General features: G+C 33.9%; 4 protein-coding genes and 1 long non-coding RNA gene across 7 annotated transcripts; 3 read left to right on the top strand and 2 right to left on the bottom strand.

The window, feature by feature from the left end:
* Nucleotides 1-167: 167 nt before the first annotated feature.
* Nucleotides 168-4,457, bottom strand: LOC133695063 (probable polygalacturonase). The gene is made up of 5 exons (XM_062116833.1): nt 3,655-4,457; nt 2,827-2,947; nt 1,871-2,045; nt 1,509-1,579; nt 168-1,385 (listed from the first exon to the last, which is right to left on the bottom strand). Exons 1-5 carry the CDS (start codon nt 4,123-4,125, stop codon nt 751-753), a joined length of 1,473 nt encoding a protein of 490 aa, XP_061972817.1. The 5' UTR covers nt 4,126-4,457; the 3' UTR covers nt 168-750.
* A 4,965-nt stretch (nt 4,458-9,422) lies between these two features.
* Nucleotides 9,423-13,263, top strand: LOC133693807 (ras-related protein RABC1-like). The gene is made up of 7 exons (XM_062115130.1): nt 9,423-9,579; nt 9,970-10,185; nt 10,793-10,861; nt 11,333-11,398; nt 11,582-11,703; nt 12,581-12,709; nt 12,929-13,263. The coding sequence occupies exons 2-7, from the start codon at nt 10,050-10,052 to the stop codon at nt 13,034-13,036; spliced, it is 630 nt and encodes a 209-aa protein (XP_061971114.1). The 5' UTR covers nt 9,423-9,579; nt 9,970-10,049; the 3' UTR covers nt 13,037-13,263.
* Nucleotides 13,264-16,111: 2,848 nt separating this feature from the next.
* On the top strand, nt 16,112-19,900 carry LOC133695432 (uncharacterized). The gene is made up of 3 exons (XM_062117428.1): nt 16,112-16,494; nt 19,255-19,393; nt 19,551-19,900. Exons 1-3 carry the CDS (start codon nt 16,126-16,128, stop codon nt 19,733-19,735), a joined length of 693 nt encoding a protein of 230 aa, XP_061973412.1. The 5' UTR covers nt 16,112-16,125; the 3' UTR covers nt 19,736-19,900.
* A 2,183-nt stretch (nt 19,901-22,083) lies between these two features.
* LOC133693362 (uncharacterized) lies at nt 22,084-23,619 on the top strand. 2 transcript variants are annotated; one of them, XR_009842115.1, is made up of 3 exons: nt 22,084-22,440; nt 23,040-23,190; nt 23,303-23,619. It is a non-coding gene; the product is annotated as an uncharacterized LOC133693362 (long non-coding RNA). The 2 variants fall into 2 exon arrangements; XR_009842114.1 differs by having other exon boundaries at nt 22,084-23,190.
* A 967-nt stretch (nt 23,620-24,586) lies between these two features.
* On the bottom strand, nt 24,587-26,531 carry LOC133694296 (U-box domain-containing protein 25-like). 2 transcript variants are annotated; one of them, XM_062115786.1, is made up of 2 exons: nt 26,147-26,531; nt 24,587-25,779 (listed from the first exon to the last, which is right to left on the bottom strand). In XM_062115786.1, exon 2 carries the CDS (start codon nt 25,759-25,761, stop codon nt 24,769-24,771), a length of 993 nt encoding a protein of 330 aa, XP_061971770.1. In that variant the 5' UTR covers nt 25,762-25,779; nt 26,147-26,531; the 3' UTR covers nt 24,587-24,768. The 2 variants fall into 2 exon arrangements, with proteins under 2 accessions (XP_061971770.1, XP_061971769.1); XM_062115785.1 differs by having other exon boundaries at nt 24,587-26,531.
* Nucleotides 26,532-27,190: the final 659 nt, after the last annotated feature.

Here is a 27,190-nt window from a genome sequence, read left to right as displayed (position 1 = left end):
ATAGGAACTTTCAGTGCTATAGCCTGTTGACGGAGAACTTGGTTCGCCAGGGCGGGTGAAGGGATATACGCAAGTCAATGAGGAAACTCGTCTGTCTCTTCCAATACAAGAACAGAAACCATGAAGGAGCTGAGAGGTGGAGTGGTGACTCCAAATCTTGTCAGAAATAATATCTGAACAAAAATGACCTATTCTTCCACAACAGTTTGGAGCACAAAACATGGTGTACAAGTGAATGGAGCTTAAGCTAGAATACAACATCTACTAAATTCCTACAAAACTTTCCTAATATTTTTTGTTTTGTACAAGTAATCGATACTAGAATACTGGAAAATGTCACTTCTATTAAATTTTCCTGTGTTCTTTTGGTACAAGTGACTGGTCCTTCGTTCTCTCTGTGGTTGGGGCTCAGTTGAATCCTCAGATATACATTATGGTATATTCATATGCTGCCATCGGCGACCAATGAGATCCAAAGTTGGAAAATCACTTTGGCAATGAAAAATTGCACAAGGCAATCACAAATATGTGAAAATCAAAGTTCAGTACCTAGCAAGCAGTCCACGCAGCATCTTCTGAGCTTCATCACTCCAGAGATAACTTACAAAATGCTCAATCCCTAAAGTGATCGATTCAACCCCTTCCGCAGTATTGTCTTCTATTTGTAATTTTCTCAATGCAAACCCGTCTTGAAAACAATCAGAGCAAACCACCAGCTCCAAAAATTCAATAAAGTTTGACCGAAGAAGATTAAGAGTATGAACACCAAGATGAAGAGTTATCAATCTGCAGCTGAGGACACGGTGTTGGAAACACGTCATTTGCAAAACCTGAGACAAATTCACAGCGCCATGAAGCAGATGATACCACTCCAAGCAAGCTAATATTCTTCATGCATATACCACCAAATGGTGCATCCTCAATTCCCTCCAATACTGGGGCTTTTGTTGAATTAAAACTAATCAAATCAGTGATAGAAACGCCCTTCACAACTGGAACTGCTTTAGGATCCCATCTTTCATCAGGGTGGTCATTAGAGCCACTACTGAACCTTATCGGTATCTTAACTCTCTCCATTGTTATATCACTTATAGTGATATTTGCTATATATCCTCCTCTGCCTTTGTCAGTTTTTATTCTCACACCGGCAGCAGAATCCCAGACATGCAAATCTTCAATAGTTACGTTAAAAATCCCTCCAGACATCTCACTACCTATTCCAACCCCAGAGCAAGTAGGGGTGGTACCCGATACTCTCCTAATTATAATGTTTGAACTTGGACGAGCCATTTTTATACCGTACTGGTCCCAGCCACTCTTCACTGCCACAAGATCATCCCCACTCTCAATGTAACAGTCCTCAATACACACATTTGTGCTTGAATCTGCACAAATAAATGAAAAACATAAGAAAAACCATATAATTCTACCATTTTTGTTTCAGGTCTCAGCTTCAGTGCAATGAAAACTAGGGAGGTGAAAAATAAAAGGAAAGATAAGAACCATACCAGGGTCTATACCATCAGTATTTGGGGCATTGAGAGGAGCCAAGATTGTCATGTCTTTAACAACAAGATTGCTGAAACAAATACAGAGCTAATAATATTAGTTCCCAACTACAATTTCCAGTTGGAAAATATAATTATGACAAGATAAAAAAACAGCGAACATTGGACTTATGCTTGTTATTATACTTCTATCCTAAGCCTCCATAGCAAGTACGGAAAACATGGCCCATTTGCAAAATTACATCAGCAATATTATTTATGTAGTCTCATACCATTAAATATTTTATAGGCAAAGCATTTACTTTTACAGCACAAGGGAAGCAGAAACCAAGCAATAGATAAAAGCAGAGGTAGTGAGCAACCTGCAGTAAATTGGATGAATGGTCCAAAATGGAGAATTGCGAAAGGTAAGGTTGGAGATGAGAATGTCTTGAGAATTCATTAGTTCTACAAGGTGGCCTCTGGTGTGCTCCAATGTTCTGTTCCACCATAATTCCCACCACATCTTCCCTTGGCCATCAATTGTCCCATTGTTTCCTGCAAAACCAATCAAATTGGTCAATTTTTTATCAAGCTGTTTGATAAGCAAGACAGGAATCTTCGGCAGAGCATGATCTGAAATTGGCTTTTGGATTATGGATTTTCCACCTTGTCATTTAATATTTTCCATAAGAAACAGAAGATCAGATGGCTACTAATTCTCACTGTGTCAAAGGAATTTTTAAGTTTAGGAGATGGCATGCAATGTAGACTGCAGAATCAGAAACTAGTTACTGTTTTCTCTTCCATGGTTTCTCATGTATATGCAGAAGCTTATTTTTATGCTAGCTTCTATAAGCAGACAGTCAGATAGCTACAAGTTAGTTGTTTAGCGCCATGAGTTTCCTGAGGGAGATACAAAACTAGTAAACCAATGATTAAGAGTTACCCCCGCCCCTCTAATATTATCGAACTGCATTAGCTGCTGCTCAAATAGAAATTTTTCCCTCCCAACACAAGCATCAGCAAGAGAATCATAACTCAAAATACTTTGTTCTTGTTGGATGAGTTAAAACTCTCTGTTGATACGTGAAAATGTAGTAGTTCAATATTATCTCGCTTTATGCACAATAAAATTTTTCAACAAACTGACATTACACCACCATATGAATATGTTGAGCATATAGAAAACAACTAAACTCTGCCGATATAAAAATTTGAAGTTTCCAGACAACTTGAAATGAACTGAGCAGTTCGGAAAAATCATGCAATCGAAACGAGCATTGTTTTTCTATGTTTCAATACAAGCGAACTCTGGTAGAAGAAACGAGCTGAATACCTGTGATGACGACATTTGCGAGGCCATCTCCATGAATAAGGCTAATATGTCTCCCCCCTAATCTCTCCCTCCCTCTTCCATAAGAAGGCAATGGCTCTATGATAGGCCATTCCTTTGGGTCCTATCATTCAAAAACATAACATAATTGAAGCAGCAGAAATTTAAAAAAAAATGATATTGGCAAAAGACATTATCATAATACTGATCAAAATGAAGCAGAAAAAAGAAAAAATTAATAACTAGTTAATGCTTGCTGACTCGATTACATACTACTCACTTTTGTATCACAAATGCTTTGACTATTTCTTTGCAGAATTGCAGTAAAGAAAAGCAACAAGGCACTTGCAAGAGAAACCAAAAGTACACATCAGAGAATCTAGACAAAGTGTCATGCAGTTTGATGGATGCTCAAATGGGGTCCTTAGCATCATCAGCATCAACCTAACCATGTTTTCTCTTTTGTAAGAAAAGGGCTAAAAAAATATTAGCTGCAAGCATTATAACCGTGACCTAACTCCTACACAAATATTCAAACATGCCAAAGTTTATTCACATTTGCAACCCAAAAAAGATCAACTACAAAAGCATTCTTTCTCTTCACATCTTCCCTGGGCTACCATCGAATTACTGTAGATCCATTAACACAAGCTTCATGTTAGAAATCATAAATAAATTTTTTTATTAATTCAGGAGTTTGGATGCTTAAGACACCTTAGAAATCCATTGGAAGGAAAAGCTGGTCAGAGAATGCATTTTCACATAAAAAAACACCCAGAAAAAAAAAACAAACGAAAAAAGACAAAACATCCTTTATCAAAATCAAAATACCTGAGAACCCAAAATAACAGCACCTTCTTCAAGAAACAAAGTGAAATTACTTGTCAAATTAAAACTCCCTGTAACCCATCTTCCTTCGGGCACATTCAACTGGGCCCCACCTCTCTCCCCGAAACCTTGCACGTACCTCATCGCCTTCCGAAACGCTTCGGTATTAGACGTTTTCCCATCACCAACCCCACCAAAATCTTTTATCGATATCACAGCTTTTCTCTCCGGCAACTCTCCGAAGAACCCCACACAGGTTCTTGAATCGGCCACGATATCGTCTTTCGACGTCGAAGAAGTAAACGCAATCTTCATCGGGTAGACGGTCTTGGATGTGATTTGAAAGGATAAAAGAGCTAAAAGGGTGATCAAGATAAGAAGTGGTGGCCAAGAAAATCTTGATAACTTGACCATCATTGCATTACCACCAAGAACAAAACTTTGCTTCTCATCAAAATCCATTTTCTTTAACATGCATGCAAATTATTCAAACACCAAAAAAACAAGAACACGAGAATCAAAGGCTTTGTGGGGGTGCCAAGAAGCTAGCAAAAATATATATAAAATTAATAGCAATTCTTGTTGGTTTCTTAGAACTAAATATATATAAATAAAACTAAAAATATAGAAGAAATTTTATTCTTGGCAAATAGAATACTTTTAAGTTAAAGAGTTCGTACACCGTGTGCTAGAGAAGCGGCAGCTGTAAGAAGGAAAGAAGACGCGGACAGGAATGTGAAACTGGAAACGAAACTGAGGAGAAGAGGAAATCTATGCTAATTTTAATGTCCAAGCAGAAGACAAGAGTTGTGTATGATGCCACGGTGGCGTCTTTTAGTGTGTATTCGGCAACTGGCAAGTTTAAGAAAAAAATTATAAACTATAGTTTTTTTAATTAATATTTAAAAAAATTGTTTGGTAAGTATTTTAAAACTTATGGTTTTAACAATACGTATCATCAAACTGAGCTCTTTTTAATTAGAAACAGGAAGTAATTTACTGTTATCTGTTGAATATATCTAAAAGAGCTAGGGAGTTAACTCACCGACGTGGCTTCTTCCTTTTTTTTCTTGTTTTTTTTTCATCTCTGTCCTTTTTTTTTATTTTCCCTCTCTTTTTTATTTTTTAATTTTTTCTTTTAAAATTTAATTAATTTTAACTTTAATCCATAATTATTTTGATTTTTTTTCTATAAAATTATAACAGTTTCAAATAAACATCCTAACATTTAATTTATGTTTGATTTTATAAGCGTTTGTTATTATTATTATATAATTAAATAAAAAATAGTTGAAACAAACAACAAAATTATTAAACTCAGTAAAGTTCATAACTCGGATCATGAATTTAGCGAGTTAATTAGTGAAATCCAGATCAATTTAATATATCATCATTTAAATATTAAAAAAATTCATTTTAAGTTTTTTAAAATCAATCCATATTTTTTATTGGTCATTCATGTTGTTTTAAAGCTCTTCAAGTTGACTGGATTATATTAATTCAATTTTTATATAATTTAATTTAATTTAATTTAATTTAATAATACATATGTATTAAATTGGATAGCTTTAAATTTATCCAAAGAAATTTATAGGCATTATCCCATGAACTTTCCTCCTTGCACAAGTAACCCACAAGGAAGAGTGAATCAGCTAAACTACGAAATTGAGAAGGGAGCTAAGTCCCACGGATCCATGAAGCAAATAAGATCCGGTTTGTTCGGTAATTAAGACATGGTTACCATAACTAACCTAATAACCATCCAATAATGTGCTGCCACGTAATATTTCATCGACAAGTCGGGTGATAGATTATTTGTGTGGAGTAATTCGAGGACGGCCTTTTGGCTTCTCTCTCGTCTCCTTTTATGGGAGGTGGTGTAATTTTCGACAAGAAGCCTCTACTCACGGGATTTTTTTATTATTTTTAAGATAGATCTTTCTTTTTTATTTCCTGTCGTCACGTGCGTGCGTGAGGTGCGATGGGAGGTTGCATGCATGGTCGACACGTGGAGGTGATGATCTCGGATGTGGGACCATCTGATCGATGAAGATCACAAGGTGGGTTGTGATGATATATGGTTCCTTTTAGGCCAAAAGGGTAGTGTTTACTTTTTGTGTTGGGGAAAAAAAGTCAAAATTCCTTGTGGTGGAGGGAGAAAGATATAGCTTTATGCTTGTTCTTTATGCAAGTTTCTTGGGCAGAGAATCCAACATGTAAATATGCTACCTAACAAAAAATATACAAGGATACTCAACATGCCTGCCAAGGGAAGAAAGGGAGTCTTGTTATTGATTGCTTGCTTTATTATTATTATTATTATTATTATTTGTGAAGAGATTTTAGATTAATTTGGTGATCTTAGTATTTAATTCAATTTTTAAAGTGAGTTTATTGAATTGTAAAGTTTTTGTTTTTCAATGATGTTTAAATGTTTTGCACAAAATTGTTAATGAAATATAATTCAGTTTTTTTTTTAACTGTGGATGACTGAGTAACTTACGCACACCTCAACTAATCCCCCAAGACCTTGAAGTTAACGATCATATAAGCTTTCGGTAGCCATGAGATTTGTAACACTTAAATGGGTGACCTCTGAAGAGCAAACTTAGAATCCAATCAATTGAGTTACACCCCTCGTAGTAGGGGTGAGCAAAAAAACTGAAAAACTGATTAAACCGAGAAAACCTGAAAAAATAACCGAAAAAACTGAATCATGAAAAAAAACTTTTTAAACCGATTAAAATTTTGAAAAAACCGATTGATTCGGTTTCGGTTTCATAAGCCTGAAACTGAAAGAACCGAATCCAAACAAAAAAAACCGGGAAAAAACCGAGTCAAACCGGTTTGAATCGGTTTTTTATTAAAAAATAAATTCGATTTGATTATTTTTTTTATAAAAAAACAAACCAAATTAAAAATAACCACCCTAGTTATAATTCAGCTATATTACTATACTTTCGGTCACACTACTTTTAGAAAATATAGCCATGAAGAATTAATTTCATTTTAATGAAACAAATTGCGTCGGTCAACATTCATATACTACCGATGAGATATTTCATCTGCATTTAAGAAATATTTTGTCGATATTAAAAGGTTGTCAATAAAATATCCGCATCGAAAAATTGATGGCCGATGACTCTTTATTAGTCTATAAAATATCTCATCATTAAAATCAGTTTTATATCATTCATTTTATATCGGTATTGGAAAGTACAAATAAAATTACTGATAGAATAAACATCAACAAAAAAGAAATATTATTTGATCGACAATCTCATCAATATTTTTGTTTTTTTTTTTCTCAACACGACGCAGACCAGCAAGTTGTTCTTTCACCCATCTCATCCGCGAAAGAAATCTCAAGAACGCATGTGTCCAGTCTATTAGCCATTGGTGATTTCTCTGAGCTGCTCCGCCACCAAATATTCCGATTCGCACCGTCATTTCTTGACCCGCAAATCTTCAAACTAACAAGAATAAACAAATTAGAACAGCAACGTGTTTGTCCTCAGTAGCCAACAAACAAATGGTGCTTGCCTCCAATGGCACGCAAGCGACGCAGCATTACCCCTCCCTCTCTTTTAAAGGCCATGAATAAAATACTGTCCAGCGAATAAAAACCAAACCCAAATCCAAAAAACATCAAGAATAAAAACACATCACCAGCAATCACAAGCTTGAAGTTTCGATAATTAAGAGTTTGCTAATTCAGCAAGGCCTGCACGGGCTCACAAAAAAAAATCATCAAAAGAAAATAAAAATGAAATCTTGAAATTACATGAATCAATACAATCATAGGACGAGGACTCAATTAGAAAAAAGGATAACTGGAGTGCTTATTTTCAGCAATTTCATCGATGGGAAGTCCCATGTTAGAATCCTAGCGTTTCCTTTTTCTTTTACACCCAGTTCGAGAAGATGTATAGGCCTGTTAGGAGTATTATTCTATTTTTTCAAAAAAAAAAAATAGAAAAAGAAAAATGGAAAATGAACTTTATGTTTAGAAGATGTATTTTTACAGATTGAAAAAAGAAGAAAAAGGTTTTTTCATTTTTCCATCTCAATCCTTGAAGTTGGAAAACGTTTCTCTTTTACGGGGCTCTTTTCTGAAAAATTTTAGTGTGCACAAACTATATTATATATAACTAAAAAACGCAAGTGAATCATTTAGGTGGTGGCCCAGTAGTAAGAGTTTGGAATCAGGAGGTTTGCTCCCTCCATGATCTCATGTTAGAGTCTTGTGGTTGCTCATATAATGGTCACTGGAGGTTTACATGGTCGTTAACTTCAGGGCCCATGGAATTAGTCGAGGGACGCGCAAGTTGGTCCGGATACTCATGTTAAATTAAAAAAAAAAACACAAAGAAAAAGGAGAGAAAATATTGGAAAAGAGGGTTGATCCATAGAATACTATAAAATAGAGGGAATAGAGGTTGCAACTTGTCTCTGCTGGGATTTTAGCAAAATAAACGAGATTCAGCACTGGGAAGGAAAAAAAAAAAAGAGTACCTTCATTTTATTTTAAGATGATAAAACTTTTATTTTATTAAAATAAAAGCTAAAAGAGATTAGAAATTGATTGTACATACACTCATAATTTTACCGTTGATTTATACAATAAATTTATCATTTTAGCTTTTATAGTGAAAACTAAGGATAAAATTATCTTTTCCACGTGATCTATTTATTATTAGAAGATTAAAAAAAATAAAAGAGTCTTTTAAACTTTTATTAACACTATATAATTTCTAAAATACCCTTGAAAATTATATATATATATATATATATATATATATATATATATAGCTGTTTGGGTAGGTGCATTTTATGTTTTTAATCTTTGTTAGCACGATGTGATTATTGTGGTAACTTTAGAAGCAAAAAAATCTATAGATTGATTCAAGTGGTTTTTGGTCTTTTTGTTATTTTTTTCTTGTTAATATTCCACGGGGACATAGCCATTTAGATCTTTTGATAAATTAAATAAATAAAAAGAAAGGTATTGGCATGAAGGAGATGTCCACGCTTTTTAAGCATATCAGACAGTGCCTCTTGGCAGCTAAAAGATGATCAACCACCACTCTACCGATGGAGAACATGGAGTCGCATCCAAGGGGGCACCGCGTGTAAGGGGTATCGTGGTGGCTAGACGGGGATTGGATTTTTTTTCTTTCCATTCCTTTTCTTTCTCTCTGTTTTTCTCTCAAAACATGCCACCAAAATTAAAGGTTGTTCTTTACCTTTTTTTTTTATTTTAATTGTTACCCTCATTTTTTTGATCTTTTTTATTTGTTTTAATTTTTTTTAATTTAATTCCTTGATGTTTTGTTTTATTTGAAATTAAACTTTTTTTTTTAATTTTCTTGTTATAATGATAACTTTGTCTCGGGTCCGAGGAACACATTTTTCATGTCAATTCTGATTAGCTTGGTGATTTTATTTTTATATGAAATTTGTTTTTTATTTTTTTAATTGCTTTTCTTTTTATCTTTTTTATTATATAAATTATTTTTAATAACTCGGAAGTTCATTCACTACAATTTATATGAATATTCACATAATAATTAACGACAAAATTACATGTGATCACAATATGTACATCTATTAATTAGAGAATTTATTAGCATTATTATAGAGATTAAAATATAATCAACATTTGCAATCGTTGCGTGAACGAAAAACTAAAAAAAATCCTTTTAAAATTCAAGGTCGTGTTTGGCTTGGAAAAAAAACTTTTTTTATTCCCTTCATTTTCTCTTATAAAAAACACAATATCAAAATTCCATTTTTGTCCTCCATAAATTTTAACAGTTGATTCCCCTTCTTTTTCGTATTGCTTCATAATTCTCCGAGCTCTCTATCGTTCTCTGCAAACTCACCGCCTGAATTTTACCAATATTTACAGAAGCCATTACCTTTCAGGTGCATTCATACCTCATTTTCTATTGTGTCATATAACGCATCTACTTATATATTTTGATTTTGATTTGTGCTTATGGTTAGTGACGCCTCTGTGACTTTTCACTTTTGTTTGATCGGATGATTTGGAAATTCTTAATTTTGAACTGGGATTTCTATTTTTAATATCAATCATGGTCTTTTATGAATTTCTGTATCTGCCCTTTTTTTGTTTTTGATTTTGTGTTATATTGTGAAAAAAGATGCAAACTTTGATCGTAATTTTCATTTCTAGAATTTCGGTTTTTCTTGCTTTAATGCATAAGAATGTGGGTCTATCTCCTGTTTTAATTTATTTAACTCTTTTTGGGGTGTTCGTTAAAATTGTGATTGGTTTTTTTTGTGTTTTGATAGGGTGAAGTAGGGCACATTGTGGTGTCGGAGGAACTGGGATTTTATAGGTTACTGTTTGTTTTTAGTGAGAGAATATCTGAATGGATTCAAGTTCGAATGCTCCGGAGTTTGATTACTTGTTCAAGTTGTTGATGATTGGAGATTCTGGTGTTGGGAAAAGTAGTCTCCTTTTGAGTTTCACTTCTGACACCTTTGAAGATCTCTCCCCCACCATTGGTAAGTGGCACAGGCAAAATCTGATACACATGCGTCCAGGCCTATGTGTTTGTTGATTTAAGGTTGCTGCAATCTGCTTTTAATATAATGGAATTGAAAAATATAGCTGGTGTACATGGGTTCTCATGCGTTGATTTTACTGCAAAGTTATGGTTATGTGCTGATTAGCATTCTCTTACAAATCAGTGTTTCTTTTAGGCTTTGCTTGGTGGATTGAAAATTAATATTCAGAACCTCAAATTGTTAGCTTGTGCTATAACTATTGCAAGAAATCAAATTTTTGCTTTCTTTCAATAGGTGACTTGAGTTGATTTTTTCTGATTAAAATGTCAGTTAGGAAGGTTTTTGAGTTCAGATTTATACACTTCTCATCTTTTATTGAAATATTCATAATCAATCATCCATTTGTTTCTTAATGGATCAAATATTTAAAGAATTTCTTATGTCATTTTGTTCATCAAATCCTAAAAAATAGACGCTGGCTGCACTAGGGGAGCAAGATTATAGGATACTGGTCTCTTGACCATCAAAGTTGTTTGAAGCCATGATTTTGCTAGTCCCTGTTTTTTGAGATCTTAATTTATTCTCTGTTTGCTTCCCTACACAGGTGTTGATTTTAAAGTAAAATTTGTGAATATTGGAGGGAAAAATCTGAAACTTGCGATGTGGGATACTGGTAACTTCAACTATGTGCCCAAATCTTTTACTTGTCACTAAGTGTGGTTTCAATTTTTTATCATTGCCTCCTTTATGTTTATTCTTTAACTTCATGTTACATCTCATGCAATCCACTTCAAATTTATTTTCAAGTATTGCTTATGCTATAAACATTTAGTCTTTATGAGTGTTGTCATATTATTCTGTGGTTTATTGGTTATATTTCAGATGTTGGCATTAAATGTTCTCATGAATTTTTTAGCATTCTATCATCATTAACATTCCCAGTCTCATTGCTAGCAAATAGCAGGATGAAATTTTGTGGATTGCTTATGCAGTTGCAAGCAATAGTGTTATTAGTAATTTGACCGTTTTGTTACCTGATCTTGTTGTTTTACCAAGTCTTGACAGTTTTGGCTTACCTCTCTTTCCTTAGAGAAAGATTTAGTTGGCCAAGTATCTCCTGCTGATTCCCAATGTCTGTTCACAGCTGGTCAGGAGAGATTTAGAACATTGACAAGTTCATACTACAGAGGGGCCCAAGGGATCATTATGGGTATTTCACCTTTCTTTTATGATATTTACAACTGCTTAGATAATTTTTACTATTTCATCTGGCTTTGAAATTTTCCAATACTTCAATCCTAAAACAATGAAATTGTGAGATTGTTGGTTGTAGTTCTGCTGTGCTGCTGTCAAGTTTTAACTTGTTCAATATTCTTGATTTTAATTGCAACAGTCTATGATGTAACTCGACGAGACACATTTACCAATCTCTCTGAGATATGGGCTAAGGAAATTGATCTATATTCAACAAATCAAGATTGCATCAAGATGCTTGTTGGAAACAAGGTTGACAAGGTGATTTGATGGAGGTTTACAACTTATGTCGAGAGATGCAGTTAAAGTTTGTCTTTAATTTTGTTGTTGAAAAGGGATAGTTCTATACTTAGTTTACTTCTCCTCCCTCCCTCTCTCAATGTTACATATCATCAATGGTTTTATTTTTAACTGTTTGTTCTTGTTTATGGGTTTAATACAAGTAACATTGCTTTGAGGAGTAGAGAGGGCTGATTCAGTCTATTTTCTTAAAAATTTTATTTGTTATTGTTTCATGCTTCTAAATTTCTCTGAATAGTTCAGAAGACAGTACTTTCAGAAAATTTCAAGACTACATGTTAGATGTTGAACCAGGGTGGCTGGAAATTGTGGTTTGCTTGTATGCTGAATCAGAATTTTGTCCAAATGTAACTTTTAAAGCAAAAGTAACCTCTTACCATTGAGGAAAAGAAATTGTTGTCCTCATTTTGTTCTGGAAAACAAGCACTGCCAACGTGCAGAGGCTACTATTGTTACATTCATATGACATAGAATTGAATTGCTATACAATTTACAAGTTAGTTGATTCGGACATTCTTTGTCTCTTTTCGCGTGGCAAGGATGTATTTGTTGGGCATCCTCTTCTTATAACTTATCCGTGTACCTTGAATTCTCCTAGAGAACCTGTCCTAATCGTGTGTTTTGCTTTAATTACTTGGTTTCATAGGTCTTCTTTGTATTTGAGATTGATGGGCCCCTCTTCTCTCATATCCTTTCTTGGAATTTGCTTAAGATGATATTAGACATCCTGTGGTGATAGACTGGTAGTGCATCTTTGTTTATTTGTCGGGCATGGAAATATGAGATGATACATGTTTTATGGAAGTTTCATGTGTGCTTGGATGTCCCTCTATTTCAGGAAAGTGATCGGGCGGTGACAAAAAAGGAGGGCATAAACTTTGCTAGGGAATATGGATGCCTCTTTATTGAATGCAGCGCTAAAACCCGTGTTAATGTACAACAATGTTTTGAAGAGCTTGTTCTAAAGGTACAGAGCAGAAGATGACAAGTACCCATTTACTTTTTTCTTTATATATTTTTACTTTGTACTTGTAGGTGCCCGTGTATGTTCCTGTATTTGTTTGATATTGGGAACAAAATTGCGTGTGCCGGCATGATGCTCTTTTTGCTGTCCTCCCTTGTTAAATTGTTTCTACAATGCAGTAGCTAATAGCTTGTGTGATGTTGGTATGATGATCATATGCAGATTTTAGATACACCCAGCCTATTGGTTGAGGGTTCCAAAGGTGTAAAAAAGAACATCTTTAGTGAGAAGCGGCCACAACCTGATGCATCCACTAGCAGTTGTTGCTGATTTATTCTCAATTATCTTTCATCTTTTCCAGATCTCTAACCTATAGTGGTAATGGTGATCTCTCACCTGATTCTGAAGAAAATGTTTTTATTCTGTTGTTTTTTTTTCTACAGGAACTGGAAGTTTCATGTAATATAGTATTCTTGTGATGCTGTTATTTTCACGCTCTGTTTGATACATTGAACTTCTTCTGATGAATGATGACAAATTGAAGTTTGGAAACAAAATGCTGTTATCCTCTCATGGTGATTGTCTAAATGCAGATATATATATATATATATATATATATGAAGGAAACGTGTTTATTAAATACAATTTTTTCAAAAAAGAAACACGGGTCCTGTTTAACTTAAATTGAAGTAATAAAAGGAATGACAATTAAACATTGTGAATCAAGCAAAGATCTTTGAAGAATTTGAAAAATAAATTATTTTGATGTTTTTCAATTTTGTAAAAAAGTTAAGAATTAGAAAACACGTGTTTTTGAGAAAACAATTTTTATTTTCAATTAGAAAATGTCTTTTTTTAATTATTATTTTCTGTTCTATAAAATCTTTGGAAAACTGGAAAATTTTCCACAAATAAAGGCAATAAGATTTTTCTCCAAAAGGGGTAAAAAAATAATATTAAATAGGCAATTAAATTAATTTTTAATTGTCTTTCATAAATCATCACACCCTTAAAAACAAATCCTATAATAATTACCCTAGCAACAATTCACTCTTATTTTTTAACCTTGTACCAAACACTACTTTACCATTGTTTTTTAAGTTAGAATAGGTCGGTGCTCGTGACTAGATAAAAAGTCAATTTATTGCATTAAAAAAATATGTGTGTACCTCTTTATTTTTATGCATGTCATGAGATACTTAAAATGAGGATAAGAAACTTGACCGTATATTATATCAGATTAATCGATCATTATATATATATATATATATATATATATATATATATATATATATATATATATATTAATAAATACAAAAAATAATCGAGGTAGTTTGTTCGACCTAGAGTAAACTGATTACCCTGTTTAAATGATCATTTGGTTTTTTTTTTTTTAAATCATGGCGTTGTCATATTAATTTCCACCTAGCACTAGCTTAAGTGTGAAATAACAACTCGTAAAAGAACTAAATTGTAAATAAGAAATGAAAGTGCAATGAAAAGATGATGATAAACACACTATACTGACACAAATTAACTCAAGAAATTTATGACTCGGATAATGGACACATCACAATGAACTAACTCGATTGGATAATCCATGTTTTTTTTTTCCTTCCCTTATTCTCTTCCCTGTTGGACCTTGATTGAGTTTTAATTGATCTCGAGTTGGATAAAATCCGATACTAAATTAAAGAGTTATAAAATAATTAGATATGAAATTTAATAAATAAATAAACGGTGAAGAATGAAAAAAAACATGAGTATAAAAAAAACAAAGAAAACTTGAATAAATCTCTTAAATCTAGGTTAATTTTTCAAACCTACAACTTGTGAAATATTAAACGGGGTTAAATCAAAAAGCTCAATTCATAACCTATTTAATGTTGAAGGTTCAAATAAAAAAAATATTTAAATCTAAAAAAAATTACAAAAGTAAAATAAATAGAAATAAAAAGAATAAATACCAAATTTAACATAAAAGTAAAATCTAAAGGATCAAATGTTGAGGGATGAAATTGAAAAATAAAATCAATTAAGAAAATGATTTAAAACAAAACAAATAGCAAAAAAAATAACGATCAAATTTGACAAATAAAAAAATTGAAGGAGGATGAATTTTTTTTTTAATTTCATCAACCATTTCAAATAAAACAAATAGTAATCAAAAGAATAAGGATCAAATCTAAAGGAAAAACAAATTAAAAGATTGCTTTGAAAATTTAGAGGTTTTGGTGTGAAAATCAAGGTTAAGAGAGAAGGGAAAAAAATTTGTTAATGTCAAACTAGGGGTTTATATGTCACACACGTGTCGTCCAGGGATGGGGGCCCTAAGATGATTCAAAAGTGGCCTTGAAAGCCACCGTCTAGCCTAGCCCCTGCAAGTTTCTTCACATACCGTTTGAATAGCATGAAGCAATTTTACATGTTGGTATTGCACGCGCCAATCATTTTTCTTTTAACTAATATTTTATATTTATTAATTTCATTAATCATTTCAAATAAAATAAATAGTAATTAAAAGAATAAAGATCAAATTTAAAGGAAAAATAAATTAAAGGGTTGCTTTAAAAATCTAGAGGTTTTGGTGTGAAAATCAAGGTGAAGAGAGAAGGGAGAAAAAATTATTAATGTCAAACTAGGGGTTTATTGTCCAGGGATGGGGGCCCTAAGATGATTCAAAAGTGGCCTTGAAAGCCACCGTCTAGCCTAGGCCCTGCAAGTTTCTTCACATACCATTTGAATAACATGAAGCAGTTTTACATGTTGGTATTGCACACGCCAATCATTTTTTTTTAATTAATATTTTATATTTATTAAAAAATTAAATTGATTCAACTTTATAATAACAATAAATAAATAAATAAATGAAAAGACAAACAAGCTTCTATAGGCCATTTAAAAAATTAATTTAAGGATGAATAAATCATTTTAGTGCACTTAAAAAATTAAAAAAGACAAAAAAAAATCTCTAGATGTTAATTTTTTTTGCTTTTAAATATAATTAAGTAATTTTATCGTGTTTAACAAGTAAAAAAATATAAATTTATCACTAATCAATTTGATAATAACTAATAAATCTTGAAAAAAATTGAATTACCCCCATTAATTTTTTTAAATAATAATTATACTATTACAGTAAATAGTGATCCATGTCAATTAGTATAACAAATCTCCCTTCTATTTTAGCTTTTTTTTTGTTACGTAATTTTTTTCCTTTCCAAATTTTGTGTGCTAAACAAGGAGGAAGGAGGTGAAAAATTACTCCCTCAAAAAAATTTCCAATCTGCTAAACAGAATGTCAAGGGATAAAAAACCAACCATGTTGAAACTTGAAGGACCAAAATGAACAAAAGAAAATGAAACTGACTATAATTAGAAACTCAGAAATTTTGCCACCAAAAAAAACCAACCACCAAATGGGTGCATGTAAAGCACCCATTTCCAATCTACTCCTACCCTCACCACCACCCTCACCACCAACTCCAAACCAAAACGCCACCACTAGGCGCCTTCTCCTGTTCTCCCTTCCATTATTAACAACAGCCACCACTACAAATAATCTTCCTCTTAGTACCACTGGTGCTAAAATAGCTAGTGTAAACTCAAGAATACAGCTAAACTCTTGTTGGGCTCTAGCAGAGAGCTATGACCCAGTAAGCCAAGCTGAGAAGGAAGCCAGTGCTTCCATATCCAGGAGAGTGTCAGAAGCTGTAGAGTTGTTAGAGAAAGGGAGGGAATTGCAGGCTCGAGGTGACTTCAATGAAGCTCTGCTCTACTTCACTCTGGTTTGCTACCCTTTCCCTTTGTTTTTAGCCTTTACTTTTGATCGGTCCTTTTATTTTGATTTTACATATATTGGTCTATTGAAATGTGATTCTCAAAGGATATGGAAGTCAAGAAAATTGTTTTCTTGTGTTTATTTTGTTGGTCCTCATGTAGGTAATGGTGATAATTGAACTTGAGACCTATCCCCTTCCCTTTAGTTTGCGGGTGAGGAATGAGCTCTAAGCTTGAAAAAATTTAAGCGTGGTGCTAAGTAGGAGATGTGGGTTTTGAATGAGCAAATTAAACTTGATTAGGTATGATGGTCAAAAAAGAAATGGCATGCGATGTAGTGTGCAAGGCTTTTGATAAAGAGAGCTAGGAGAGGTTCTTGTGACTGATGAAGAACTTGCTGCTTAGAGTAAATGTTGGGAGAATACTATAGTAATTCAAAACTAACATGCCATTTGAAGTCATTAAGATAATTTTTGGCGAAAAACTATGTCCAGCGGGGGGGGGGGATTTTTGCTTAGCTGGATAAGTTTTTTGGTGAAAAACTCTGACTAGATAGATGATTATGTCAGTGGTCTTCTGAAACAATTTTCTTCGAAACATGGATGAAGGGATTGAAGTCTACCTGTATGATTGAGTTAACATGCTTGACGCTCTGATTTTTGTGTGTTAATTTTACAGTAGGTTATAGATGATATAGAGAGAATTTGTGTGCAAGGAGTTGTAGGAAAGTTCAAGTGGATGGTCTGAGCTTCCAAACATAAATCCCATTGAAGCATTGACTGTATCCATGGAATTTAGACCAAGTAAAAGGTTGAGTATTAGAGGAAGCCACCAAAGTAGCAGTCTGTATCCATGGATTTTGAGCAGAAAGAAACCAATCGCTCTAAAATTGACATACAAAGTCACAGTTGGTTTCCTGAACAATGTTGGAATGTGAAGATGTATAGAGCCCTATGCGTAAGGATGCAAGGAAGTAAAGCAAAGCAGGTAAACAAGGGAATATCCAGTATTTAGCATATAACAAGTGATAAGTTGGTGTCTACCCAAAAGCAAATGGTGTCTCTCATTCTGAAGTGGTTACTGGTTAGCACATGGGATTAAATGAGAGGAAAGTATTGAGTTTCAAGCTCAAACTTAGAAAGCCCTATTACAGCTGAAGCTTGTGTCGAGATGTGATGAAATGAACAAGCCATTTCCAGTTGAAGCTTCAGACTTCAATTTCAAAATCGAAAGCTTGTTATTTTCTAGGGGTAATATGCTCCAGGGTTAACAAGTAATAGTTTGTTTGTTGGTTGAGGGTTATTTATGTTTTTTCCTCTTCAGAGCTTCTCATGGGGACATCAGGACATGGAGGCTGAGTTTCTTTTTATTTTTTTAAGCAATGCTATGTTCATTCCATTAAAAAAATCTCTAATTGCCAAAAATCGAAAAAGAAACAAAGGAAGTAATACTGTTAAATGGTTTTTATGAAACTCAACTTAGAATTTTGTTCTGTATTTGTGTGAGATTTCCATGACAGCACATTTCCTTTGCACAGATCACTGTGAACTGATTTGACATAATTCTGCATTTCAAGAGCCAAGATCCTGTAGCATCTGTTCAACTAACAGAACTTCATCAATCAATTGATGACTCTACCTCAGGGCTTATCAGAAGGTGAAATCTTGGCATGAATATGATAGGGAGAGACCTTTAATTGCATCATATAGATAGAAGGCACTAGATTGTATCTCCACAAAACTTTCTCTGTGAATGACCAAGTTTTCAGATTTAATTTGTCCTAGACCTCACATGTACTTATTGTGGCAACTGATGCTTTTGAAGAATTTCAATGGGACGTGCACCGGTGATTTTAGTTTCCTTTTTTCCTTGTTGGATAGACCCTTGCAGTTGCTTGTGCTCTTGTTAGAGACCCACATAGACTAAACTATTATTTTCCCTCGAGTTTCATGTTAACTGCTAGGTGCTATCCATTACTGTACATCTGTTTATTCCTGCAGTTTGTATGAATCAGAACACTGTAAATCATCATCCCCTACAATGTTCTGTATCTTGGATGTCCTCCTTATCTCTAGATTTCAGAGATTAATGCACCGTCTCAGATCTTTGTGCTTTAAATTGAAATGGAACCGCATGTAAGAAGCTTCTGTCCATTTATACTGACAGCGCCTACATTGGTACCTGGATTTTGTTTTACTGTGCGAAGAATTGATTATCATTGTAAGCTCTTCATTTACCAAAAGAAAGGAGTTGAAGTCATATGCTTGTGCTTTATCACAACACTCCCTCCTAAAAGGAAAAAAAAGGAAATGCTTCCGCCTCATTGCAATTTCATGAACAATTCGCTTGAAGATTTGCAGCCCAGATTGCTGTGTTAGAACAAAAAAAATGATCGAATTGGTTCTACATATTACAATGTTGAAATCATCGCCCATTTGCAAATTTCAGAACCGCAAATGGAAAAGTGTAGTTGTAGTCTTATGGACTGCATGATTTTTGGCTTATCACAAATGGTACTTTATGATTCTGAAAGCTGTGATTTCTCTTTTCTTCCACCTAGGACACATTCTCCAATAATGCACTGCTTATTTTTAGTCACTCGATTTGACAAGAAAATTCAGAATACATGCTACTTACCTGGTACAAGATATCAATGGCTCCATTGCAAGACTCTAGTTGCCTTCATGATGCGATGCACGCTTGTAACCATTCATGAGTAATCCAATTGCGATGTTACTTGCAATGACAATTTACACACTTTCTTACAGATGGTTGAAAACTACAAAGATTTCGCATTCTCAGACTATGGAAGAGTGGGGAGAGCACTGTCTCTTTATGAGGTTGGGAACAGAGAAGAAGCAATTGCAGAAATGGAGGACGTTTCAATATCTTTGAAGGGATATCCAGGTATTTTCCCAGGATTTTGCATTCCCTTGGCTGTGTGAGAGTAGTGAGTTTTAGCTTCAATGTAACCCCCCCTTGAGAGTTCTTTCCTTTCACTCCTAGTTTTTATACGTAACATTCTCTCATAATGAACAATTGCTGGGTTTTTTTTTTTTGACAGAAATACATGCAGCTCTTGCAGCAGCCTTATATGCGGACAAGCATGCCCTATTACTAGCTGAAAACCAGTTCACCATTGCCACTATGCTCGATCCTCACTATACAGACCTGTCATATGTTAAAGAAACTAAGCATTGGCCTCCAAGTCTGGTCAGTTCTTTGCAGCAGTTCATCACACTTTCATAGTAACCTGTTTTATATACACAAATTAGCTCTTAGCCCGCTCTTGTGCGGGTCCTCCTGCCATTGGAGGAACATGGACGTTTCATTCCGATGATTTTTTTTCTGTAGTGTGAATTGTCCGAAGTTGTTTAAGTAACAATATGAATATAAGTATGAATTATGGAGTTAGAGTAAGTGTGCTTTTCTATAAGGTAATCAAAACTGGTTTATATCATTTTGGCATGTTCGTCTTCTATGTTAGGTTGGATCCAAAAATCTAAACAATGGGTAATTATTTTGTTATTTTTTTTGGTAATTTAATATTTAATTAAATGTACATGTATAATTTAGTAGTTTATCTGCCAATGTATTTAGTTGTTTTGATTGGTCCATGTGACAAAATATTTAAATCATCTTCACATATTAATCAAGATATCTATCCACTAAACATCTGGTGAAGATTATGGTGCTTCACTGTTCAGCACCTCTTTTTTTTTTTTTAAATTTAAATTTCCAATACTTTTTATTCTTTTAATTCCCCTTCTAATTTCATCGTTCTTTCATTTTCATTATTTTTTTTGTTTGTATTGAGTTTTTTAATTGCTTTTTCTTTTTCAATTTTAATTTTTAACATTTAATTTATTTTAAATTAATTTTCATAATTTATTCAAGTTTATTTTTTACAAGGTTATCATAATTTCAAATAAATATCTTAATATTGGATTTGTGCTTGATTTTACAAGAATATATTTTTTGTTATCATATAATTAAGTAAAAATAAGTTTTAAAAAACAAAGTCATCAAACCCAATAAAATTCATAACGCGGGTCGTGAAACTTGAATTAATCTAATAAGTTATTGTTTCAATATTAAAAAATAACGTCATCTTAATTTTTTTTATTGGATTATATTGGACTAATTATATTAATTTTAAATTCAAGCAAATAATTGCCTATTATATTGGATTTAATAATAATTTCTTGCTATGTAAACATTTTTTTTTCTATATTTATAAGTTTTGATATTTTGATCCTATCCAAAGGATAGCAAAGACATGTAAACTAGTACATATCTAAATAACAAAGCAATAAGAAAAAAAGTAGAAAAAAAAAAAGTCTGCCCCTGTGGAGATGGAACGACACACAAGTCCTGAGAATTTAAGAGAAGTTCAGAGCAAGACAAGCCATTTCATCATCATAATGGGTGTCAAGTGCAAGTACAATGAACGATGTATCCAGTTGAGATATCCTAACATGTCCGTAGACTCTAATCTTGTTCTTACATGACCTCTCAATTTCAATTTAAAGTCATGTTATTTTAAATTTTAATTTTTTTGATATATTAATTTTAAAAATAATTTTTTAAAAAATAAAAAATATATTTTAATATATTTCTAAAAAAATACTTTGAAATGCAATAACTATTACAATTTCAAACAGGATATAGTATTTCTTTTGATCACCGGCTAAAGGAACCACATTAATCCATCTCGAATTTGATAATTAAAACTCAAGTAAAGTGTCTAGTTCGTTGTTAATCTTATTTCTTTCAAGTTTTTTCCTTGAGCAAAACTATTTTTCGAAAGCAATGCTTAATAGCTTTTCATATTCTGGATAATCAATAAATATCGTTCATGAAACGATCGAGTTTGAAGGGTCAAAATAAACAACAACACTGCAATAAATATGACATGATCATAGTGTTACCATCACGTCACTCTTCATCCATGCATGATCCACCCTTGGATTTTCTAAGAAATTAGTACATAATTAGTCACTACTTACTGTTTTAGACTTTTAGTTCTCACAACCCTGCCCAGTACTGTCCCTTAATTGCTCTCTACTTTTCAGAAAACAGTAATGTAAAAATCAAGGACAGGTAAATTCCTTGCTGCTTCTGCTGGTATGTAAATTATTTTATACTTTGGTTAAAATATGATGGCATTAATTAACTTAATGTCAGAGTGGATGTTTTAGAATTTAGTAACAATATCTTCAATTTGAACCACCAGACAAATCAAACCAGATCTTCTTAAATTCTTAAATAGACCGTTCAATGCAAAGTTAAGTCAATGTCTTTGATTTTGAACCCAAGGCACCGGAATCTGGACCCTTTCAATGAGTGTGTTCTGTAAACGCGTTGAGCAACCCATCCTAGGGGTCATGTTTTCTAAAGACCACCGTAAGTGATTTGCAACTCGTTTTAATTTAAAATTTTAAAAGGTTTTTTGAGGTTATCTTATATTTATTTTTTATTAAATAGAATGAGATGATAGAATTTAAACTTGTGAATGGTTAATTAAGTTTTGATATCATATCAATTCAATATTTTAAATTTTTGGATGAAATTCTAAGATATAATTCTAGAAGACGTTGCACAGCACAGATTAACCAAACCAAACGGAGGGAATTTCTGGGTTGCGTCTAATGGAGGGAATTCCAAAATGGCATATAGTATGACGTCTAAGAGTTGGTTGAATCTCCACGCACGTCTTTGGATAGCTTCATGAAGAGTTCATGTGCTGTGGTCCTTAATTCTGAGGTGTAGAAAACAAACTTTAAAGGCAATATTCAACTGTGCTCATATGGAATGCGAGGTCTTTCTTGCTTTTGTCTTATTAGTTTCATCGTGCACTGATCGGTCAGGTGTAAGAATCTAAGCCACGCTACATGGTTTACCAAATTCACAAGTTCTAGGAATTTGCTTTGATGCATACTTAAACCAACCTGGTAAATTTCTTCCACGCGTCATGATAAATCTTGGAGGAAAACCTTTTATAGATGATGCAGGATATTTCTTGGTTAGCTTAGCCATTCATGGTGCAGAAAGCGAGAACTTTCATGTTCTTGTCACTGTAGTTTCATGTTGCTATAACCCGTTAGGTTATAAGATCAGACTGCTGCCATTGAACTAAGGAAACAATCCCCTCTACATGTTATAACAAACTTTGCCGTTGTTCTTGTCATTTGTTGATACCTATAAATCAGATTGTGCAGAACAAAACGTAAAGAAAAGAAAGACAAGTTATGTGGAAGAAGATATATCTTTATTAATTGCATGATTCTCTTAAATAGAGTTTTTGTTTAACAGAAAAACAATGAAATCTGCTGATTACATAGAAAACTACTAATAACAAATCAAGAGATAAAAACAGAATTTATTCCTAAAGATTTGGTCTTCAAGAAGAAATCTTCCAGCTGATCTTCTCCTTAGCAACACTCTTGATCCTCTGCAGCTTTTAAGGCATTCTTTCAACACCCTTTTACGGGTTCTGCATTACTTGGTTGATTAGTTCTAGTAGGAATCTGCTGTTTGCTTGAATATACAGGATGCTAGCTGCTGTTGTGGACCTCATGAAATTGGAAGCACCATCTTTTTGACATCTAGCCAAAATTTTGGACGGTTGTCTGGTGATGCGCATAGCTATAGATACAGTGCGGAGGTGCAATTTCCACCTTTTTTCACCGTTTAGAATCTGGGTAAAGAGAAAATGCTCCATCTTTTTCTTGCTTACTTCCTTGCCGAAAATTTAGACCAAAGGGTATTTTTCTTTGGAACTTTTTGATCACTTATTAAAAGTGTTTACTGCAGAATTAAATAAGTCTTTCTATGGTGGGCCAGTCCTTCTGCAAAGGCAAGAAGATTACTCTTTTCAGTTCATTTGGCATGCCATATACATCGGAGTGGCCGATGCTAGGCGCGACTGCAATGATCCAGGCTGTCGATGCAGCCCATGCGCCTGTGAGATCACTGCAACAGCAATTAATTAGTTTAGGGCAAATTCTTCCATGCCTTTGTTAAAGCACCACGTCATTGATTTTGCGTTCGACCACATGTTTCAACATTCGGTCAACTTCGCTTAGATGTTTGTGATGTGCGAATCAAAGGTTACAAACATCTGCTCGACTCTGATCAATTATGAATCATGCGATTGAATTGAAGAACGCAGAGACATAAAATATTGAACGTCAATATTTCTTCCTATACAATCAAATTCATTGATGTTTTTTTAACAATCAATTCTGAAAAGGTTTGATACATGGGCTGGAAAAGCGAACCCAAATGAGCAGTATTCTATGAAACAATATGCAGACAATTCAACAGCTTTCGGCGACCTAATTGTAACCCATGCTATGCAAATTGCAAATCATCCTATCCCCCATTCACACAAATATCAGAGAAAGTGAAAGGAATATATATCCATAGACAAGAACTTTCAGTCCCATCAATTTCAGTTCCCAGATTGCAACATTAACGATACATGGATGCTGTCTGTTACCATAATATCATGTATTTGAGACAATGCTAGCTTTCTCTGGCATCGATGCTGCTTTGATTGTTTTTGGGTTGAACCATGTGAACCACGGGCATGAACTTTATCTTTTGACAGATAGGCTGTGCTTTCAGTTCTTGGTCAATGGTTTATTGGGGGGGGGCAATTTTCATTTTCTGATTTGGTACTTGAGAGAAAATGATATTTCAACACCACATCACAAAACAAGACCTAAAATGTATAGGTGTTAAATCCAATCTAGTTTGATAAGTTGACTCGAAAAATCTATAAACTAAATTTAATTCATACTAAATAAATTTTAAATTGAATCAAAAAAATATTAACTCGATCAAACTAGATTAACTTCATCAGGTTTTAAAACTTTATTAACAGATTTAAATTTTACTGAGTCGACAATAATAATTTATATTTTTTTAAAAAAAAGTAATTTTAATAAAAATAATTTACTAGTTAACCTAATGACCAGCAAATTTACATAATACCTCAAATCTTTTTTCGAATCAATCTCCAGGACAAGAAAGGTAGGGATTTGGCACAGGACACTCATCCATATGATGCAATTTGGCATAACATGAATCCAGTCAGGGTAAAGGGATTTTTTGAGTGATTAATGAATGTTTAATGACTGATAACATAGAAACATGGAGACTTCTTTAATCTATACAAAGATCACATGAAGCCAATACACCAGGAAGTAGGAACAAGACCTCACGTAGGGGGATAAAAACGCCCAAACTCTTGTGGTTTACAAATGTTTAGGTTCCTAATCCCACCTGGACCTAAGCAGCTTGAGTAACATTCTTGCTTTTGTTTTAGTCCTAGCACTACACTGGCTCTGCAAAAGCAGAAGTAATTGAGTTAAAACTCCTGCACCAATTGCTTCGTCTCGTGCCTGTAAAGAATCTGTGCATATAATCGTCAATGATCGAACAGCGCTTTCGCTGCCTTCGTGCTCTGAAAACCTAAAGACCATCTTAATGAGAGCTTTAATACCATTAGGATTATTGATCAAAGCCGCTTTTGCACTCTCTAGTTCTAGAAGAAGCTCGATTGTTGACAATGCTTTAGGTGCCAAATTTCTTTCATGTCTTTCGGCATCGAAAATGTAGGTCAAGAGTCTATTTATCACACCTTCTTCAACCAAATTCTGTCTATTTGATTCCAAGCAGCATAGTGCAGATATAGCTTTTATTCCGGCGTCAGATGCCTCATATGTTTGGTGAACAAGAAGAATCAGCCCTTTCAAGAGTATGCGGTTTTTGCCAAGCTTAGCACAGAGTTCTCTTGTCTCCAAGGATGATGATATTGCCTCTATTACTTGGCACAAACTCCTCTTGATCTTGCCAGTTCCTTGATCAAACAAAACCTGAAAGGACTCCAATTTAGACTCTTCGTTTAGCATATTTAAATACTCGTACTCGCCGAGTGACAGCAATCTTAGGACCCAAGAAAGAGCTTGTTCTGCAAACTTAACACATTCTTGAGACAGTTTGGATTCTGTTTTTCCAAAAAGTAGTTCCAATAATAAAGGCAAGAAGCCTAATTGAAGCAAACAAGAATTTCCAGATTGTGATTCCTCTGTTAGAGCTTGGATTTTTTGGAGTGTTTGACACTTGTACTCCAAGGTAGCTTCATCTGATTCAAGATTTTTCTTCAACGAGGCTAAGCAATCAATTGTACACAAAACAGGATCAAACTGAGTGCCCATTTGCAACCACTGATCAATCAAATGGCGAAGAGTGTGATTAGGAACCATGGATGGATCCTGAAGTTTCTGCATTGTGACAGGGCATGTAAGATTACCAGCAGCAAGCCATTTTTCTATGCTAGATCTGTCATAAGTTTGGCCTGTACATAGAGTTACTGGATCTTTGATCAATTCTAGACTAATTGGACACATGAACAAGTGGGGTATAGTCATTTCTGCTTCTTCCATGTAGGAATAACAAACAAATGATTTTCTAGAGCAAAAAACAAGAGATACTATTGGTGGTGAAGAGAGGGTACTATTGGCTAAAAAATTTATCACTATCTAACAAATGGATGGTAGCTAAAGTTATTGGTGAACAGGAATTATTGAAATGAAGAAGCTAATTACTTAGTAATCTACAATGCAAGAACTAGGTGTTAAAAAGACAAACCTTAAAGAGCACTCACAAATTAAAAAACTGCAACTAACATAGTGGAAGTGGGCTCTTTTCTTTTCCTTTTCTTTTCAGTACAGATACTGAGGTCCGAAGTGCATAAATGACAGTTGATCGTGAAGTGAAACTAAGTTACCATTGGCATAAGGAAAATAAAAAGGAAGAGAAATGCAAGCAAAGAAGGAAAGATGAGAGAAAAAGGCTCAGCTACCACCTCTAGTTAGCAACAGCAGCATCAGAGGTTTACAAGGGGGAGAAGGGAAGTTTTCTTTATAGATAAGAGAGAGACAGAGAGTGAGAGAGCGAGAGAGGGGCAAAAGTACAATCTTAGTTGAAGGAGTTAGATTAGAACACAAGCAACAAACACTGAGGAAGACCAAAAAATATGGGTCTTATCTTAGTGAAAGTGCAAGAGATGGCAACCAATAATATAGATTAAAAATAGGGAATGGTCCCCAAGCCTTGTTCTCTCCTCTCTCTCTATATCTATCAATGCAGTCAAAACTGACCCACATGAAGAAAAAAGCTAATAATTGCTGATGTCTTTGAAGTTTGAATCCACCCCACAACAGTTGAAAATGAAGTGTCTTTACAAGAGAGAGGGATCGAGAGATGTAATGTTGGTCACAAGACTCACGGGAGTGGCAATAATATGGGAAAGCACTAGCTGATGGGATAATAATAATATCAGCTTTCCTCCAATATGGAAAAACAGAGCTGGCTTGTTTGATCACTGCACAGCTTGTTTTTCTCAGCTAAATCATTTCATCGTAGTTGGAAAGATCAGTAGGGCTTATGGGGGCCTCCATAAAGCATAGGGCATTAATCCTTGAACTACTTGAATGATCAAAACATAAAGGAAATTAAGGGCTTCGAAGTTCATTCATTACTCATTTGAAAAAGAAAAAAAATATTGGCTGGATTCTCAGAATTTAACCATCATTTCAAACACCATCTTGATGGTGAAAGACTAAAAAGCATGCCCACATTATATTACAAAAAGATTCCATAAGTTTTTTAAAACATAACTTCAACGCACCC

The sequence above is a fragment of the Populus nigra genome, chromosome 5, assembly GCF_951802175.1.
Source record: "Populus nigra chromosome 5, ddPopNigr1.1, whole genome shotgun sequence".
NCBI lineage: Eukaryota > Viridiplantae > Streptophyta > Magnoliopsida > Malpighiales > Salicaceae > Populus > Populus nigra.
The sequence above is the reverse complement of the archived record's forward strand: the minus strand, read 5'-3'. Positions and strand labels throughout refer to the sequence as shown.